The sequence below is a fragment of the Bufo bufo genome, chromosome 10, assembly GCF_905171765.1.
Source record: "Bufo bufo chromosome 10, aBufBuf1.1, whole genome shotgun sequence".
Lineage (NCBI taxonomy): Eukaryota > Metazoa > Chordata > Amphibia > Anura > Bufonidae > Bufo > Bufo bufo.
The window spans coordinates 142,150,671-142,168,371 of NC_053398.1; the positions used below are offsets into that span (position 1 = coordinate 142,150,671).

A 17,701-nucleotide genomic window follows, 5' to 3' on the forward strand; every position below is an offset into this window, starting at 1 on the left:
ATAACATAGCACAAATCTGATAAAATGATAGTGCCAGCTATAATATAAACATGTCAGAACATACAGAGCATTGCAGCTTGCTGTGTATGGGTCTGTGAAGGCATCAACCCAAACAAAGGAGCAATGGAAGAAGATGGCCTGGTCTGATGAATCATGCTGACAGGTGGGTGCATGTTTACCAGGATGCACTACATAAAAATATAAGCTGGGGAGGCAGTGTGATGCTGTGGGCATTGTTCTATGGGAAACTTTGGCTTTCATGTAAATGTGGCACTTTCCACCTCTAATCACTGTAGAGATCAAGAAAACTCTTACTGGAGTTGTCTCATCTCACAGTCACTAAGCCGAGATTAAACTAAACTCCGACCACTAATGGGCTGTGAAACAGGGAAGCAGGCTAGCCCTCCCTTGTTTTAGTAGCTCCCATTGCAGTGCATGAGAACTACTTAAACAGCATAGCACAAGAATCTATGCTTTTTCCGAGTTAGGGAAACAGCAGAGCTCGCTGTGGTACTCTGTTTTTGTAGCTCTCATGCACAGCAATGAGGACTACTGAAAAAGCGGAGTGCTGGCGTGCTTCACTGTTCCCAGCCACCTGGTGTTTGGGGATTAGTCTCACCCTGCCTTAGTAATGGTGAAATGAGACAACCCATTTAATGGCAGCAGTATTCACTAATGACAAAGGTCTCTTTCGGCACCATAATGCTCATCCACACCGCAGCTCACTATGCACAGCGTCACCCATTGGAGAGCGGCTGTTCTTAGTATTGCTGCTCAGCCATATTCACTTGAACGGGACTGAACTGCACAAAGGCCACGTAACGTCACTGGCCTAGGAAGAGTCCACAGCGCTCACTGGAGCGCCGCCATCTCTTTCAGCAGTTGATTGTCAAGGGTGCTGGGAGTTGGACACCCACCGATCTGATATTGATGACCTATCAGGATACACTCTCAACATCAAAATCTTAGACAAAACATTTAAAAGATCTGCTGCTAATGTGTTGGTATCAGATACCACAGAATATCTTCAGAGGTCACATGGAGTCCATTACTGGGACGGACAGAGCTGTTTTTGCAGCATGAGTGGGACTTATATTAGGCAGCTGGATTTAATTTTGCAGGGCTAATTACTGCACATCTTTCTTCAAGGGTACATGTCACTGGCCAAGTCTGTGTATTAGGCATTTAAAAGATGCACTTGCAGATATGAGGCTGTGTAGAGATCTAATGTTGGAAAATGTACATAATTGTGTGGTTCACTTCCATTAAAAAGCATATGTGGCACTTCCTTTCATTGTCTTATGTGATTCCATACCTCAGAGACATTAAGTTGGCTTTAGACGCAGAAGCAAAGATTCGATCCATCTGGCAATCAGCAAAGTCGGCGGAAAGCCAAGAGTCGCAAAGAAAATACCACGTCTTCTGAGCAGCCAAATCAGTCACAGTAACACGGTGCACATACCTGTCAGAGGGAGTCAAACGGTGTGATTCAACTGCTGCTTATGGCATAGACCTATAAGGCTCTAATGGTAAATTTGCTGTTCTCATTTTCTAAATTTTTCAAACTACATTTCTCGCCCAGTTTCCTTGGGGGACACAGAAGACCTTGGGTATAGCTCATCTCCATAGGAGGCGTGACACTAAGTGAAAACTGTTAAGCCCCTCCTCCACAGCTATACCCTCAGCCTGGAGAGAGAGACTGCTGGGGCTGTTTTCTCCTTGTTTAAATTTTAGATTTTTACTTTTTTCTTTCTTTTTGTTCCAGATCATCAGGGACAACAGAGACGCACTAGACCTCTCTGTTCTCCCGGGGTTGAGCTGCGCCAGTGCCGGTCACCCGCACTGCTGCCTCCCCCACAGAAGGCAAGGTGGATCAGGGCAGCCCAGCTCCCCTACATCCCGCCAGCGCAAGGGTCGCCCGCACGCCAAGTCCCTCTTCCAGCGTCCTGCCACTACGGTGCCAGTAGCTGAAGGGGCGACCCTGCTGGAATGGACCGAGGGTGAAGACGGCTGTGGTAAGAGAGAGGCTTCTCCAGCCCTCCAGCCCTACGTCCCCCACCCTGTTCTCCTGCGTGCCTGACCCCCCATACTGGGCCTCTGGACTTCCCCTGCTGGACCTAGGCTGGCCCCTGGGGTGCCGCAGAGCGGCAATCTGCTCCCTGCCCCTTTTTCCTGGCCCTCATAGTACATGCAGCTAGTGGCTGTCTCCCCACAGCTAGCTGCAGAAGCTGCGACATAGTTTTTGCCGTCGCCTGCCTTCTCCTCACGGGCACCCCGTCTCTGGTCCCCCCCCCCCCCCATCTCACCTGATCACATTGGGCCTTACCGGAGTGTGCAGGACGCTGCAGTGGAGTAAGGCTTCACCTCCGGCCAGCACTAATATTCCGGTGCGGCTGGGTGCCGCAAAAATTTTAGGCTCCGCGGCTTGGGGTGGGCTCGAGGTGGGCTCCCGCGGCCGGCGAGCCGCCATTCCGGGCCCCTTACTCTTCCGGCCGGCGGGGTGGGCTCCCGCGGCCGGCAAGCCGCCATTCCGGGCCCCTGTCTCTTCCGGCGGCGGGGTGGGCTCCCGCGGCCGGCAAGCCGCCATTCCGGGTCCCTGTCTCTTCCGGCCGGCGGGGTGGGCTCCCGCGGCCGGCATTGGGCTTGACTAGTCGGCATTGGTCCCAGGCTTCGCGGCCTGCTGGGCCGCAGTTCCGACCGGCCCGCGGGGTGGGCTCCCGCGGCCGGTTTGAAGCGCCATTCCGCCTCAGGCCCCGGCGGTATAACGGGCCGGGCGCCGCAAATTTAGCCCCCGGCTTCGCGGCCTACTAGGCCGCAATATTCCGGTCTCTGGTGGAGGGGGCGGGAACTTCTCCAGGCGCGAATTCTTCCCGCCTGGAGGTTCCTCCGCCCCCTGGGGATCGCACGCCGCCCTCCAGGCCGGATCCCTGTTAACCCTTTGGGTACAGGCCGGCTCCCAAATGGGCCTGTATAGTTGGCCCCCCTTTTTTCCTGTCTCTCAGGTGCCCCTATATGGTGGCTCCCCTTTAGCCTCAGAGAGGCTGTGTTTTAAAAAAAAATAATAATATTAATAATAATATAATAAATAATAACAGATCACTGATTTCTATTGGACTGCGCAGGACGCTGCAGCCTCATCAGTAGTGCTGCATGTCTGCATGACCTCTTTCCACAGGCGGCATGGTGTTGCGCTCCCAGCCTGCGTCGCTGCTAGGGCATTTTCCCTTTTAGGCGGTTTTCTTGCCTCTTCCAGGATACGGCGCTGGCCAAGTGCATGCGGCCCTTCCGTAGGCAGCATTCATCATCTCTCCAGTTATGGTGCCTGCCATGTGCATTCCCCCCCCTCCTAGGCGGGATACTGCACTCTCCCTGGCTGCCGGCTGGCCATGTGCATGACCCCCTTCTTAGGCGGAATACTGCACCTTCACCGGATACGGTGCTGGCCATGTGCACGACCCCCTTCCATAAGCGGAACGCTGCACTCTCTCTGGATTTGCTGCCGGCCATGTGCGTGACCCCCTTCCATGGGCGGAACGCAGCACTCACTGGATTCGCTGCCGGCCATGTGCGTGCCCCCTTCTCTAGGCAGAACGCTGCACTCTCACTGGATTCGCTGCCGGCCATGTGCGTGACCCCCTTCCTGGGCGGAACGCAGCACTCTCACTGGATCTGTTGCCGATCATGTGCATGACCCCCTTTTTTAGGCGGAATACTGCACTCTCACCGGATACGGTACTGGCTATGTGCACGACCCCCTTCCATAGGCGGAATGCTGCACTCTCACTGATGTGCTATGATGTACTTGTGTACTATGTTACTATGCTGCACTCTCACTGGTTTCGCTGCCGGCCATTTCATAGGTGGTATGCTGCACTCTCATTGGATTCCCTGCCGGCCTTTGGTATGCCTCCTTCCCTCAGGCAGCATACATACATCCCTCTGTCTGTGGTTGTTTCCTCGCAGGTACGTTGCTGGCCATGTGCATGTACCCCATACATGGCAGGGTGCTTAACCTCTCGCTGGATCCGCTGTCGGCCATATGCATGACCCCTCTTCCGTGGGCGGTGTACGCACTCTTGCTGGATTCGCTGCCAGCCAGGGGCATGCCTTCCTTCCTCAGGCGACATACACACATTCTTACTGACTGTGTTTGTCACTCGCCAGTACGTTGCTGGCCATGTGTATGACTCCCATACATGGCGGTGTGCTCGCACTCTCCCTGGATGAGATGCTGGCCATGTGCTTTACCCCCCTTTTTCTGGGCGGCATGCTACACTCTCACCGGATACATTACTGGCCATGAGAATGGCCCTCTAACATGGGTGGAACGCTTGCACTTCCATTGGATACGGTGCTGGCCTTGTGCGTGACCACCCCTCATTTCAAGGGCAGAATTTGGCACGCTCATGAGATTCACGGCTGTCCTTGTATGGCTGCGCTGGACTTGTACATGTCCCCCTTCATTGGCAGAGTAGTGGCACTCTCGCTGAGTTCAGTGTTGGGTGTATTATTGCACACTCACTTAATGCTAGGATACCCCTGTGCATGTTCCCCTTTCACTAGGTGGACCTCCTGCGTTCCTGCTGGATTATAGGGTATGTCCTGCTTCTCTGAAGTAGGTACGGCCTTAGGCATCACTCCCTTTTGGGACGGGCCTTTGCACTCTTGCCGACTGCAGTTGGCCAGGTACAATTTCCCCCCTTTCGGGGCGGACTGATTGCGTTCCATCGCATGCTATACTAGGTTTGTGCATAACTCCCTTTCAGGTTGCACTTTGCAATTCCGTACATGCTGTGGCACTCTGGGGCGAGCCCCCCTTTTTCTAGGTGGGTTGGCCTTCTCGCTGCTTACGGGGCTGCTCGTACGTATGCCTCACCTGCTTCCTGCGGCATACTTTTGTTTTCTTGAGATACGATGCTTGCCGCAAGCCTTGCACTCGTCTCTAAGGAGTTCATTCTGTCCACCTGACCGGACAGGCTCTATTGCTCTCTGCTGCACCGAGCTGGGTGGTACTCATTCATTTAGTTGGCCTTTCATTCCAGGGAGTGTTCGTGGGTCCTAGATGCGTGCCCATTCGTCCTTCCGCGGCATTGCTTCCCTGCGCTAGTGGTCACATGGTCGAGAGTGCTGTTGTCTGCAGCGCCTCTCGAATTCTTCGTTGGCTCTGGCAGGACTGCGGTTCCCTTGCCTGCTGCAATTTCCTCCTCTTCGGATGCAGTGTGGTATGAGTCCTTCCTCTTGGCGCCTCTACGCTTCTGTCTGATCTGCTACCAGGTTCGGGCCGCTCTTCTCGGGAAGGTCACCCAACTTCTCTTGGGTGCTCGATTACCCAGGTCCGGAGGACCTCCGCCTTGGGTTCTTCAGGGTATTCGCCTTCTGCGAGGCAGTGAACCGGGCGTCTCACAGTGTAGCGGGTTCCGCTTTTGAGCTGTCCTATGGCTTCCCTGTTGCCCACTCCTCCTCCTTTCGGTTGGAGGGTGTTATGCCGGTCTCGACTACCTTATCTCGCCGGCTTTGTTTGGCTCCCGCTCGGTACAGATCACTCCGATGTGGCTTCCCGCCAGACTTCAGAGGCTGTTCTTTCACTGTCCTCCCCTCTGGGGAGAGCATGGTTGTTCATGTGGATGGTTCCGGTGTTCCTTTTGGCCTCGTACTGTCTCCCTTGTTCACACTGGCTGTATTAGCTGTGTGCCTATTTACCGAGTCTACCGCGTTCTGTCCTCCCGCTGAGTGCAGATTGCGTGGTCCATTCTAAGACAATGGTCCTGCTGTAGACTTACCTTCTCGGTAACTTGGGGGGACTACCTTTCGGTCCAGATTGTCCTTTGATCTCCCACACCGGGACTGTACAACGTGGTTACTTCAGCATGGACTTTAGCCTGTCTTGTCCTGGCATCTGGCGGATCCTTTGGTTTCTTTCCGTCTGTCCTTCTGCTCCCCCACTCGGGTGGATACGGGACAACGTTGCTCGAGGGCCGACGGGACTAGTTTTGTCGACCCTTCTGCCCGTGTTACTGGTCTGCGCCTGATCACATTGGGTTTTCGCCCGCTTGCCAGGCGACTCCAGCGGGTTCGCTACTGTCCGCTCCTGGCTGTGTTTCGTCCAGGATCTGTCGTAAGACTTAGGGTTTTTTGTCTGGGGTTCTGTGGGAAGCTGTGCATTCCCCACTCTGAATTTCTCTCCCCATGGTTCTGTCTTTTTTCCAGTCCGGCCTGGACCTGGGACTGGGACTCCTTTACTTGAGGTGTCAAGTGTCGGCGCTGTTCTTCCTCTTCCAGCGTTCCCCGGCCCTCTGGGCCTGTCAAGACCTTCTTCCTCGGAGTGGCTCTTTGGTTCCTCTGTACTGTCCTTCGGTACCGCCCTGGGGACTATATACTGAGCTCTTGGCGCTCCAATCTTGTCCTTGGAGCCGTTACAGAAGTTCTCTCTACCCCTTCTGTCCTGTACGGTTGTGTTTCCGTATCAGTCGTGTCTCCGACGGGTGCCTGAATGGCCCCTTTTTTGTTACGAGCCTTCTGTCTTTTCCAGGACAGGGCTGTTCTACATCCCGTTTCTTCCTTCCTTCCTTCTGAAGGTGGTGTTTGCCTTTCGCTTCAACACTTCACCTATTTGGACGTTGTTTGGGCCTTGCCGTTTTTACTTGGAGATCTCCGACTCTTGTCGACGTTCGGCCTCTTGGGTTTCCAGGAGGTCTGTGCATAGGGTTGACAGACTCCAGGGTGGTTTTTCCTCCGCTTGATCAGATTGGCTATTGCTGAGGTTACCGCACCAAGGGCAGGATTCTGTCTTTGGTGTCACCGTTCATTTCACCAGAGCGGTCGGTGCCTCCTGGGCCGGAGGCATTGGGCTTCGGCCATGCATTTGGGCAAGGCGGCCACAGGTCTTCCTTGCACTCCTTACCGAGTTCTACAGGGTGCATACTCTGACTTTGGCAGATGCTGCCTTGGCCCGCCTGGGTCTGCAGGCGGCGGTTCATTGATGCCTTTCGGGTGCTTCACCTTGGTGCTGTGGTCCCTCCCCCTTTTGGACTGCTTTTGAACGTCCCAAGGTCTTCTGTGTCCCCCAAGGAAACTGGGCGAGAAAACGAGATTTTTGTATAACTTACCAGTAAAATCTCTTTCTCGCTCTTTCCTTGGGGGACACAGCACCCACCCATTCATTGTTTTTTCTCTGTACGGTTTCCGAGTTTTTGTTACCCGTTGGGTAGTTGGCTTGTTGGTTCCTTGTTGGACTTTGCCTTTTCTCACTACTTGGACACGCAACTGGCAGTCTCTCTCTCCAGGCTGAGGGTATAGCTGTGGAGGAGGGGCTTAACAGTTTTCACTTAGTGTCACGCCTCCTATGGAGATGAGCTATACCCAAGGTCTTCTGTGTCCCCCAAGGAAAGAGCGAGAAAGAGATTTTACTGGTAAGTTATACAAAAATCTCGTTTTTAGATTACATTAATCTGTTCCTAGCTTATTGCATCGTCCCTCGGCTCTTACCAAGAAGGACTGACTCCAGAGTTACTGTGCCAAAGTCTCAGGCTGTGAAGCTCTCCCAGGTAACGTGTCTTCAAGAGGAAAACATCAACTGCTCCTTTGTGGAACACTTCTTTCCCAGAATCCGATAGGAGATGGGGATCAGACTGCCCTTCTGAACCATATAGGGTCAGGACCACCTACGAGAACAGAGATATAATTTAATGGCAAATCCATCACATGGTTTTGCTTATATAACAATTGTATAAAAATGGAAATGTGAAATAACTCTGAAGAAAGCTCTGAGATTAATGTATCCAAGACTTATTCTCTGTAGTGGAAATCGTGCATCACATGCCCATATGAGGTTTAATATACACAGTATGTACCTGTGAGGTGGTGCCAGATCCCATACGATAGCCGGTGCATACTTTGACCATATATCTATGGTGAAAAGCAGGGTCGTTGTCTGTAAGGATGGCAACCCTGACCTGAGGATCAAAAGAAAATACATAATGTTTTTTTTAAATCAGATACATTTTTATTATTTTGTAAAAATAAACAATATCATTTTACAAAATTCTTGTGTAATATATTATGTTCAACACAGTGCAAAAATACTAATTGTACAAAACAGGATAGTCAAAAACAGGATCCTTAACATAAAGATCAAACTCCCCCCCCCACCCCCACCCACTGTGAAACCTTGTTGTGAGTAAATAAGCATAGACCTAATTGTTTTAGTAACAGACCATGACATCACCTATGCACTATAAAGCTTCAGCACACTAGGCTTAAACAAACACAATCAGCCCCATCTCTCCTCTCCCGGGCTAGCCCGAGAAGATCCTCAAACTAGATAGCCATGTACTACAAACTCCAGATCTGTCAATCCAGGGGCCCTAAACGGTATAAAATTTCGACATGCTATTACGCTTCATGTATACTCCTCTTTCCAATCGTATGACTGTATTCATTCTGGTAATGAATTCCGATATGCTTGGGGGAAGCGGCTGTATCCATTTAGCAGCTAGAGTTTTGCGTGCCTGATATAGGATTCTGTTAATTCCAATTGTAATATTTGGTTGCAAATTATCCGATTCTAGCATACCAAGCAAGCAAAACCTAGGATCCAATTTATAATTAGCGCTATAAATTTTGTTTAGTAGGTTGATTATATCCGTCCAATAGCCATGTAGCGCACTGCAATTCCACAGCATATGGAGCAATCCGGCCCCTTCTTCCCCACATTTCGGGCACTTGGAGTCAGATCTATATCCCACCTTCCATAAGAAGATTGGAGTTCTATATACCCTGTGTATCATATAGAGTTGAGATAGTCTAGCCGCCTCACTAGGGGTTAGAGTAGGAATCTGTGTAAGGACTTCTTCCCATTGGCTGTCTGAGATGGGGCCCACATCCCTCTCCCATTTCAACTTACTTTTGAGCAGATATTTTTTCAGTTGCTCATATAGCAAAGTATTATAAGCATCCAAAATAGCTCCTCTTACAGGACCTGTTTCTATCAGTTTTTTAAGCATGAGATGTGATACAAATTGTAGGGGGCGCACTTTATCCTGTGAACTGATAGCGTGCCTTAACTTAAGGTATTTATAAAAATGGGTAGACACTAGGCCATATTCAGTGCAAAGTTGTGCAAATTGTTTTAGGATACCTTGTGAATATAGTTGACCTAAATTCCATAGTCCTTTACGTTCCCAATCAGAAAATCCCTGCAGTTTGGACAATTGTATTAAATGAGGGTTATTCCAAACAGGAGACAGGTCCAATAGTTCCTGAACACCCAGAATTTCCCTAACCTTTCCCCAGACCCTCCTCATTAATCCTACTACTGGGAGGGGTTTAAAAGAGCCGAAATAGGCTGGCAGACCCCAGATGCCCACTTCACCAATTCTCCACATCTTCCCATCTCTCTCAGGGACCCCCAGCCCTTAAAGTGTTGCAACTGAGCTGCTAAGAAATATATAAAGGGGTTAGGTAACGCCAGTCCCCCCGCTTCTTTACCACGCTGTAATGTTTCATATCGGATTCTACTATTTTTATTTTTCCATAACAAGGATCTAAAAATACATAATGTTAATATCAACACATGCAGCCATATCCTCATGTCCACAGTCCAGTCATGCATCTTACCTTTTTAAGATCCTCTTTATCTTTTTTCCAGGCCCAAAATAACACGATCAGGAAGAATCCTATCAGGCTACCGAGCAGTGCCAGCCCAACTGGGTTATTTGCCACATTTGCAAAGAGCATAAGAGTGTCACTGAGATCCACAACATGTGGCATGACCAAGAAAGAACTTGCAAAAAAGGTCAGGTGGTTGCACAGACATTGGGTCTCAGACTCTGTGCTTCTGGGTCCAACCTTTTAAAGAAAAATGAGTTCTAATTTATGTAGGCTGCAAACTTTACAAAAAATTAGCATAGATTTGCCTGTGAATAAAATGGAGCCCTGTATTAAAGATCAATGTCGTGACTCGTATTCTATCCATACGTTACAAAGTTCTCTATTACCTAAGCGTTTGTATGCATAGACTGATGCAACTTTCTAATATACTTAATCTTACCATTTCCAAGACCCTTGTTTGCAGTCTGGTGCTGCTTATGTCCAACTGAAAGAGGTGTAGGGCGGGATGGGTTACATTTACATATTTTTCATTTAGCAGACTAGTTGAAGAAATTTTTGCAATTAAAAATCTGTCTTACACATGTGAATGGCAGCATGCCCATGGATTTCTGCAAACCCCATTCAGATAAATGTTGCCAGAAGTCTGTACACTGTGTAGTGTCCATGCCTGGTTTCTACAGCGCTGCTCACATTTAAAGGGGTTATCCGGTTTCCCATATTGATGACCTATCCTCATTAATATCAGATCGGCGGGGGTCTCACTATGGGTACCCCTGCAGATCAGCTGTTTGAAGAAAATGCAGTGCTACAACAAATGCTGCATTCTCTTCACTGCTCGCAGTTGACATTGCATCGGCGAGCAGGTGTAACTTCAGCTCCTCTGTCCCCATTCACTAGAATGGGAACAGGCAGTTGTAGTTACACTCCGTCCTATTCAAGTGAATGTGTCGCAGGTGATGTAATTACACTGCTTGCCGCTGCAATGTTGACGGCGAGCAGGTAAACAGAGCAGAGAAGGCAGCGCTCGTATGAGGGCAGCAATCTCTTCAAACAGCTGATCGTGGGGGGTACCCAGAGTCAGACCCCTGCCAATCTGATATTGATGACCTACCTTAAAGGGGTTCTCCGGGCTTTTAATATTGATGACCTATCCTCAGAAGAGGTCATCAATATCAGATCGGCGGGGATCAGACACCCGGCACCCCCGCCGATCAGCTGTTTGAAGAGGAGGCGCGCGCTGTGCCAGCGCTGCCTCCTCTTCACTGTTTACCTTCTCGCTGTCGCCTCTGCAGAGGTGAGCAGGTGTAATTACACCTAACCCTCCTATTCATTTCAATGGGACGGATCGTTCCCATACACTTGTATAGGAGCGATCCATCCCATTGAAATGAATGGGACGGCTTGGGTGTAATTACACCTGCTCACCGCTGCAGAGGCGACGGCGAGAAGGTAAACAATGAAGAGGAGGCAGCGCTGGCACAGCGCGCGCCTCCTCTTCAAACAGCTGATCGGCGGGGGTGCCAGATTTTGTATCCTCAGGGTACGACCACACGGCCAGGTTTCTGGAGCAAAAACCAGTAGTGAATTCAAATAAGAGAAGTCGTATCTGTTCTTTATACTTTCTCTCCTCTTTCCTTTCACTCCTAATTTTTGCTTCCAAAACTGCATGCCGAAACCTGAACGTGTGGCTGTACCCTTAGGGTACCTGCACAAATTTTTGTGAAGATTTCTGTGCGTTTCTGCACCCAAAAACGCAATTTCTAAGGGTACTTTCACACTTGCATTGTTGGATTCCAGCAGGGAGTTCCATCGCTGGAACTGCCTGCCGGATCCGGAAATACGTATGCAAACGGATAGCATTTGTAGACGGATGCGGATCTGTCTCACAAATGCATTGCAATACCGGATCCGTCTCTCCGGTGTCATCCAGAAAAACGGATCCAGTATTTATTTTTATCACATTTTTAAAGGTCTGCGCATGCGCAGACCGTGAAACCGGATCTGTTTTTCCGGAACACTTGGTGCTGGATCCGGCATTAATGCATTTCAATGTAAAATAATGCCGGATCCGGTATTCCGGCAAGTGTTCTGGAATTTTGGACGGAGAAAATACCACAGCATGCTGCGGTATTTTCTCCGGCCAAACACCGTAAGAGGGACTGAACTGATGCATCCTGAATGGAATGTTCTCTATTCAGAATGCATTAGGATAAAACAGATAATTTTTTTTCCGGTATTGAGCCCCTAGGACGAAACTCAATACCGGAAAAGAATAACGTTAGTGTGAAAGAACCCTAATAGCGGTTCTGATCTGTTTTTTCACAGATCTCACCCTTCATTTGAAAAGGATGAAATCGACAGCTAAAACCCAACATAATTGACATGCTGCGGATTTGTAAATTCGCACAGCAGGTCAATTTCCACACAGAAGACATCCGCAAAGTGTACATGAGACTTGTCTAAAGGGATTCTGTCAGCTAGGTTTAGCCTATAGAGCTGAGGACATGCGCTGCTAGATCGCCACTAGCACATCCACAAGATACATTTCCCATAGCTCAGTAAAAATTTATTTTTTTTTTTATATGCAAATGAGGCTAGTAAGGAGCCCAATGGGCTGTTACAAACCTTTTAGGAGCCCAGCCACGCCCACTCTGAAGGAGCCCAGCACCGCTCTGCATCTCTGAATCTCCTCCTTGCTCCCCCAACGTCACACAGAGAGCTGTAATTTCACACATGCCAGCTAGCGCATGCGCAGTTCACTCCCTGAGGCTGATGCCAGCACAGGGAAGGAACACTATGCTGGCACTAACATGCGGCGTACTTGCGCATGTGCTAGATTACGGCGCTCTAACTGTGTGATGTCAGGGAGCAAGGAGGAGATTCGGAGGATGCGGGGCGGGGCTGGGCTTTTTTTCGAGAAAAAAAAAAGCTACATTTATTCCTCATCATGCGTAGGTATCCTATATAAATGCGGAAAATAAATAAAATAAAGCTACTGTTTCCAACAGTGATCTTCACATATGAGCAGCTGGTTAGCACACAGTATCGCATATTAATCTATGCTCTTTTACCAGCAAGCCACACCCACTTTCCACGAAGCCACTCCCCTCTGTGATATTGGGGACACACTGGCCATAAAAATGCTGGATAAGGTCAAGTACTCACGTTGCAGCCATAATCATTCCATATTCTCAAATCTTCTTCCCAGTAAACACACTGTGCAGCAAACAGGCTAACGGAATAAGCCAAACTTGTCCGGTGCTCCCATATACTTCCATTAGTCAAAGTCACACAGACATAGTAAACACCGGTGCCATTTAGAAAGTACTCTGGAGTCAATACCCAGGTATATAAACCACCTGTCAATAGAGAGAAGACATAACGTGTTAATATACACCTGATCACAAACTGGGAGCAGGGAGATGTGTTTTAATTCAATAATGCAGGCTTTGTGTGGTTCAATGTATTGTTATGGGGTCTGTTGCAACCCGACCGCCCTGTTATAGATGTATCCTGAAGTACCAAAGTCCTAGTCCGGATGCTAAATTTGGGTCTATCTCCTATACACCACTGCTGTCAACCAGTGGCAGACATATCAGACATGCAACATGTGCAGCTGCAAAGAGTCCTGGTTTCACTAGGAAGAGCCAATGGAGCTAATATATTGTTCTTTCACAGGGGGCCTGTTGTCTGTGTCTGCCCCTCCTGTATAGGGCGTGCTTTCACTGGGTACGTTCACTGAGTTCCGTCCTAGGGGCTCAATACCGGAAAAGAACTGATCAGTTTTATCTTGGCTCTTTCACACCTGCGTTCTTTTCTTCTGGCATAGAGTTCCGTCGTCGGGGCTCTATGCTGGAAGAATCCTGATCAGTTTTATCCTAATGCATTCTGAATGGAGTGAAATCCGTTCAGGATGCATCAGGATGTCTTCAGTTCCGGAACGGAACGTTTTTTTGCCGGAGAAAATACCGCAGCATGCTGCACTTTTTGCTCCGGCCAAAAATCCTGAAGACTTGCCGCAAGGCCGGATCCGGAATTAATGCCCATTGAAAGGCATTGATCCGGATCCGGCCTTAAGCTAAACGTCGTTTTGGCGCATTGCCGGACCCGACGTTTAGCTTTTTCTGAATGGTTACCATGGCTGCCAGGACGCTAAAGTCCTGGCAGCCATGGTAAAGTGTAGCGGGGAGCAGCATACTTACCGTCCGTGCGGCTCCCGGGGCGCTCCAGAGTGACGTCAGGGCGCCCCAAGCGCATGGATCACGTGATCGCATGGATCACGTCATCCATGCGCATGGGGCACTCTGACGTCATTCTGGAGCGCCCCGGGAGCCGCACGGACTGTAAGTATACCGCTTCCCCGCTCCTACTATGGCAACCAGGACTTTAACACTGAACGCATTTTGAAGATGGCTCCGTCTTCAAATGCTTGCGTTTTTCCGGATCCGGCGTGTAATTCCGGCAAGTGGAGTACACGCCGGATCCGGACAACGCAAGTGTGAAAGAGGCCTAAATGCATTCTAAATGGAGAGCAATCCGTTCAGGATGCATCAGGATGTCTTCAGTTCAGTCTTTTTGACTTTTCAGGACGGAGATAATACCGCAGCATGCATTTTTTCCCATTGAAATGCATTAATGCCAGAAACGGATCCAGCATTGCGGTCTGCGCATGCTCAGACCGCAAAAAATTTGAAAATAGATAAATGTCGGATCCGTTTTTCCGGATTACACCGGAGAGACGGATCCGGCATTTAAATGCATTTGTCATACGGATCAGGACAAATGCCATCAGTTTGCATGCGTTTTGATGGATCTGGCAGGCAGTTCCGGCGACGGAACTGCCTGCTGGAACCCTCTGCCGCAGGTGTAAAAGTAAATGAACAGGTCCTTACTGTTCGGCAGGGACATGTTCTGCAGGAAGAAGCTGCTGTTGGGTTTTTCCTCAAATCCGAGATAGAGGATAAGCTGTATTGGAAGTTCTGGCTCCACTCTCAGGACCACAGATTGGTTGGCAGAGGTGACATTTACAGTCAGGATGATGTTCTTGTCTTTGGTTAGGTACATCTGGGATTCATTAGATGGTGAGCTCTGGTTTTTTATCAACACGATCTAAAAAGCAAGAAAACAACATTGCACTGGGAAATACAAAAACATATTCTAATATAATTGATATCGCTGGCACATGGCGTCTCACACATTGTACTGCAAAGGCCTGGCAGGATGAAAATGCCAAACTTGCAAGGACATTCATTGCTTGACTTGCAAATATGTCTAATGTAGAAAAAAGATTAAGTCAATAACAAATTAAGAGCAGAGCTGTGCCTCATCGCCTGGCAGTCATCTCTTCGACACACAAGTGGATGTCTCAGACTCTGGCACACTGAGAATACATTAATCCAGAAGTTCTACCCACCTCAATGTACTCTGGTATGTTGTCAACGTCAATGCCACCCTGATCAGACCCGAGAATTATGTTAACCACAGGGCCCACTATTTCCACAGGACTCAGGTGACTAAATGGATTAACAGACAGAGCCAAGAGCTAAAAAGAAAAGCAGAGAAGGGGTTAACGCTGTGGAGACTGAGTGTGCAATCAATTACAGAACACACATTAATATATCACAGACAAAATGTAACGCCTGGTCCACAGACACCACGTGGTCCTTCGGATCCAAACTTAAAGGGGTCCTCTCACGTCAACAAATGGCATTTATCATGTAGAGAAAGTTAATACAAGGCACTCACTAATGTATTGAGATTCACCATATTGCCTCCTTTGCTAGCTGGATTCATTTTTCCATCACATTATACACTGTTCGTTTCTAGGGTTACGACCACCCTGCAATCCATCAGCGGTGGTCGTGATTGCACAGTGCTGTATAGTAAAATGCGCTGGCCTCTCTGGTGGCCGGGACCATGCGCATGGTACACATGTGCACCAGTTCTTCTCCTAACCCCTGGATATGAGCCGTGTATAAATGTGATGGAAAAATGAATCCAGCCAGCAAAGGAGGCAATATGGAGAATCCCAATACATTAGTGAGTGCCTTGCATTATTTTATCTGCATGATAAATGCCATTTGCTGAGGAGAGACAACCCCTTTACACCACCAGGAAGGGGGAGGGGTTGTTTAATGTGTTGTACTTGTTGTACCGCTCTTGTACTTGAAAATCTCAATAAAAACTGTCTGGGTTAAAAAAAAACAAAAAAAACCACAACAGAAACCCAGATCCCCAGGCTGGAAGAAAGAGTAATATGTGCCATCTTCCTGCAGTGTTACACTAGGAAACACATTAAAATATTTTCTCATCTGTATCATTGGGGGGCGCAGGCTTGACCATGGGAATAGCTGTTGCCACTAGGAGGCGGACACTAAGTATAAAAGTGTGAGCTCCTCCCTTCAGCTATACCCTTCCTACAGGGACTAAGCTAAATCAGTTCTTAGCTTAGTGTCTGTAGGAGGTAGACCTCCCTGCTTTGCAGGTCTGCTGATTTTTCAATTTTTGTTTTCCTTTCTTTCTTCCAGTTGGATTACAGGCAGTCCTAGTTGCCTGCATCCCCACCCAGGAGACGGGAGACCAGGGGGTCCCCAAGCTCACTGCTTCTTTCCGGTCTCCAGAAGACAAGGAGGACCAAAGGTTCCCAAAGCCTCTGCATCCCTCCCGCCAGCCTTCAGGTCACCACGGCCGCCCACGATAAGTCCCCTCTGTTTTCCGTCTGGAACCAGGGGGGCAGAACACGCCAGACCCCTTTTTCTTCCTCCTTCCTCCCCTTCTCAGGTTACCTTTAGTGAATGACCCCCACCAACGCTTACCCCCTCCATGCACTCATCTCCTGTCATGAGTGGGGGGGTGAAGGGAGGCCCTCCGTGCCCACAATGCCATCTTTCTATGGGCCCCTCTCTTCTAATTGCGGCGTTCCGATCCAGTCCTCTGCCGGGGCCATTGTAATTGAGGCTCCGGCTTCTCTGCGGCCTACTCCTGCTCCCCGCGGGCTCTTCACACCCGGATGGCATCTCCGTTCGGCCGGGGTTCCTAACGTCTGCACCACTGTATGGAAAGCAGGGGGAGGCCTCTTTAGGAGGGAGAGAGGGATCGGGCCTGCGCTTCCCCGCGTTATAGCCCGGGGCCGACTCCATTTTGGGGGCAGGGCTTAAAGTTCCCTCCGCTTCCCCCTCCTTCCTCTGTGTCCTGGCGTGAATTCTAAGCGCCTTTTCTACGCTCCTCCCACCGCCTGCTTCAGGAGGACCTCTGCGGGACGCCGATTCAAGGCACCTCTGGACAAACTACATTGAGGGACACAAGCCGGGTAAGTTCCGTCTTTCCTTCCTACAGGGTTAAACCTACCCCCCTCATCCTCCTACCTGTCACTACAGGGTACACACTATGTCCGAGCCCAGACCCCAGGCCCCAAAACAGGCGGCGACTTCTGTGTGCCATTTTGCCTGTACATCTTGTCACACAAAATTTTCCTCCGGTCAGTTAGATCCCCTCTGCTCTTCGTGCTCTACTCCACCACCAAGTGGCTCTGCCCCTGATCCAGTCACCCACTGCTGCCCAGCCCATGGTAGAACCGGAGTACGCTCCCTGTCAAAGATGGTACAGGAAGTCTCCCATACCAACAAAGCCATTGTGGAATTACTGGGGCATTTGTCCGCAAGGCCATCCTCTGACCAGTCCGACTCTGGGGATCCTGGGGCTCATTCCCATTGCCATCGTCCCGCTAAACAGGCCAGGCCACTCTCTCCCAGAAGGGTGTCTGCGTCCCCCGTTTCCTCTACCTTTCAGCCACCTCCCAGAGAGTCTAACTCTGACTTGTCCTCATTGGAAGAGGCATGTTCCGAGGAAAGGACCAGTCTTCTATGGTGGACAATCTCATTACAGTGGTTATAGAAAACTTACAGGTGGAAAACCCTGCACCCTCATTGGCCGGTTCGTGTTTTTCCTTCAGGCGGTCCCATTGCTTGCCCAAATGTTTCCCCAACCACCCGGATTTTGATTCCTCTCTTTCCAAGGAGTGGAATTTTCCTGACAGATGTTTTGCTTTACCAAAACGCTTAGACGTCCTTTACCCATTTCCGGAGGATCTGGC

The 17,701-nt window shown here is 49.6% G+C and overlaps 1 protein-coding gene across 1 annotated transcript in view; it reads right to left on the minus strand.

Moving 5' to 3' along the window:
* PKD1L3 (polycystin 1 like 3, transient receptor potential channel interacting) overlaps nt 1–16,888 on the minus strand; it is a 41,282-nt gene extending 24,394 nt beyond the window's left edge. The window contains exons 1-8 of the mRNA XM_040409411.1: nt 16,425–16,888; nt 15,023–15,151; nt 14,502–14,718; nt 12,775–12,968; nt 9,616–9,846; nt 7,851–7,952; nt 7,486–7,661; nt 1,316–1,462 (exon numbers count right to left, since the gene is read on the minus strand). Coding sequence (XP_040265345.1) covers nt 1,316–1,462; nt 7,486–7,661; nt 7,851–7,952; nt 9,616–9,846; nt 12,775–12,968; nt 14,502–14,718; nt 15,023–15,151; nt 16,425–16,748 — 1,520 coding nt within the window. The 5' untranslated portion in view covers nt 16,749–16,888. The remainder of the gene's footprint in view (nt 1–1,315; nt 1,463–7,485; nt 7,662–7,850; nt 7,953–9,615; nt 9,847–12,774; nt 12,969–14,501; nt 14,719–15,022; nt 15,152–16,424) is intronic.
* Nucleotides 16,889–17,701: the final 813 nt, after the last annotated feature.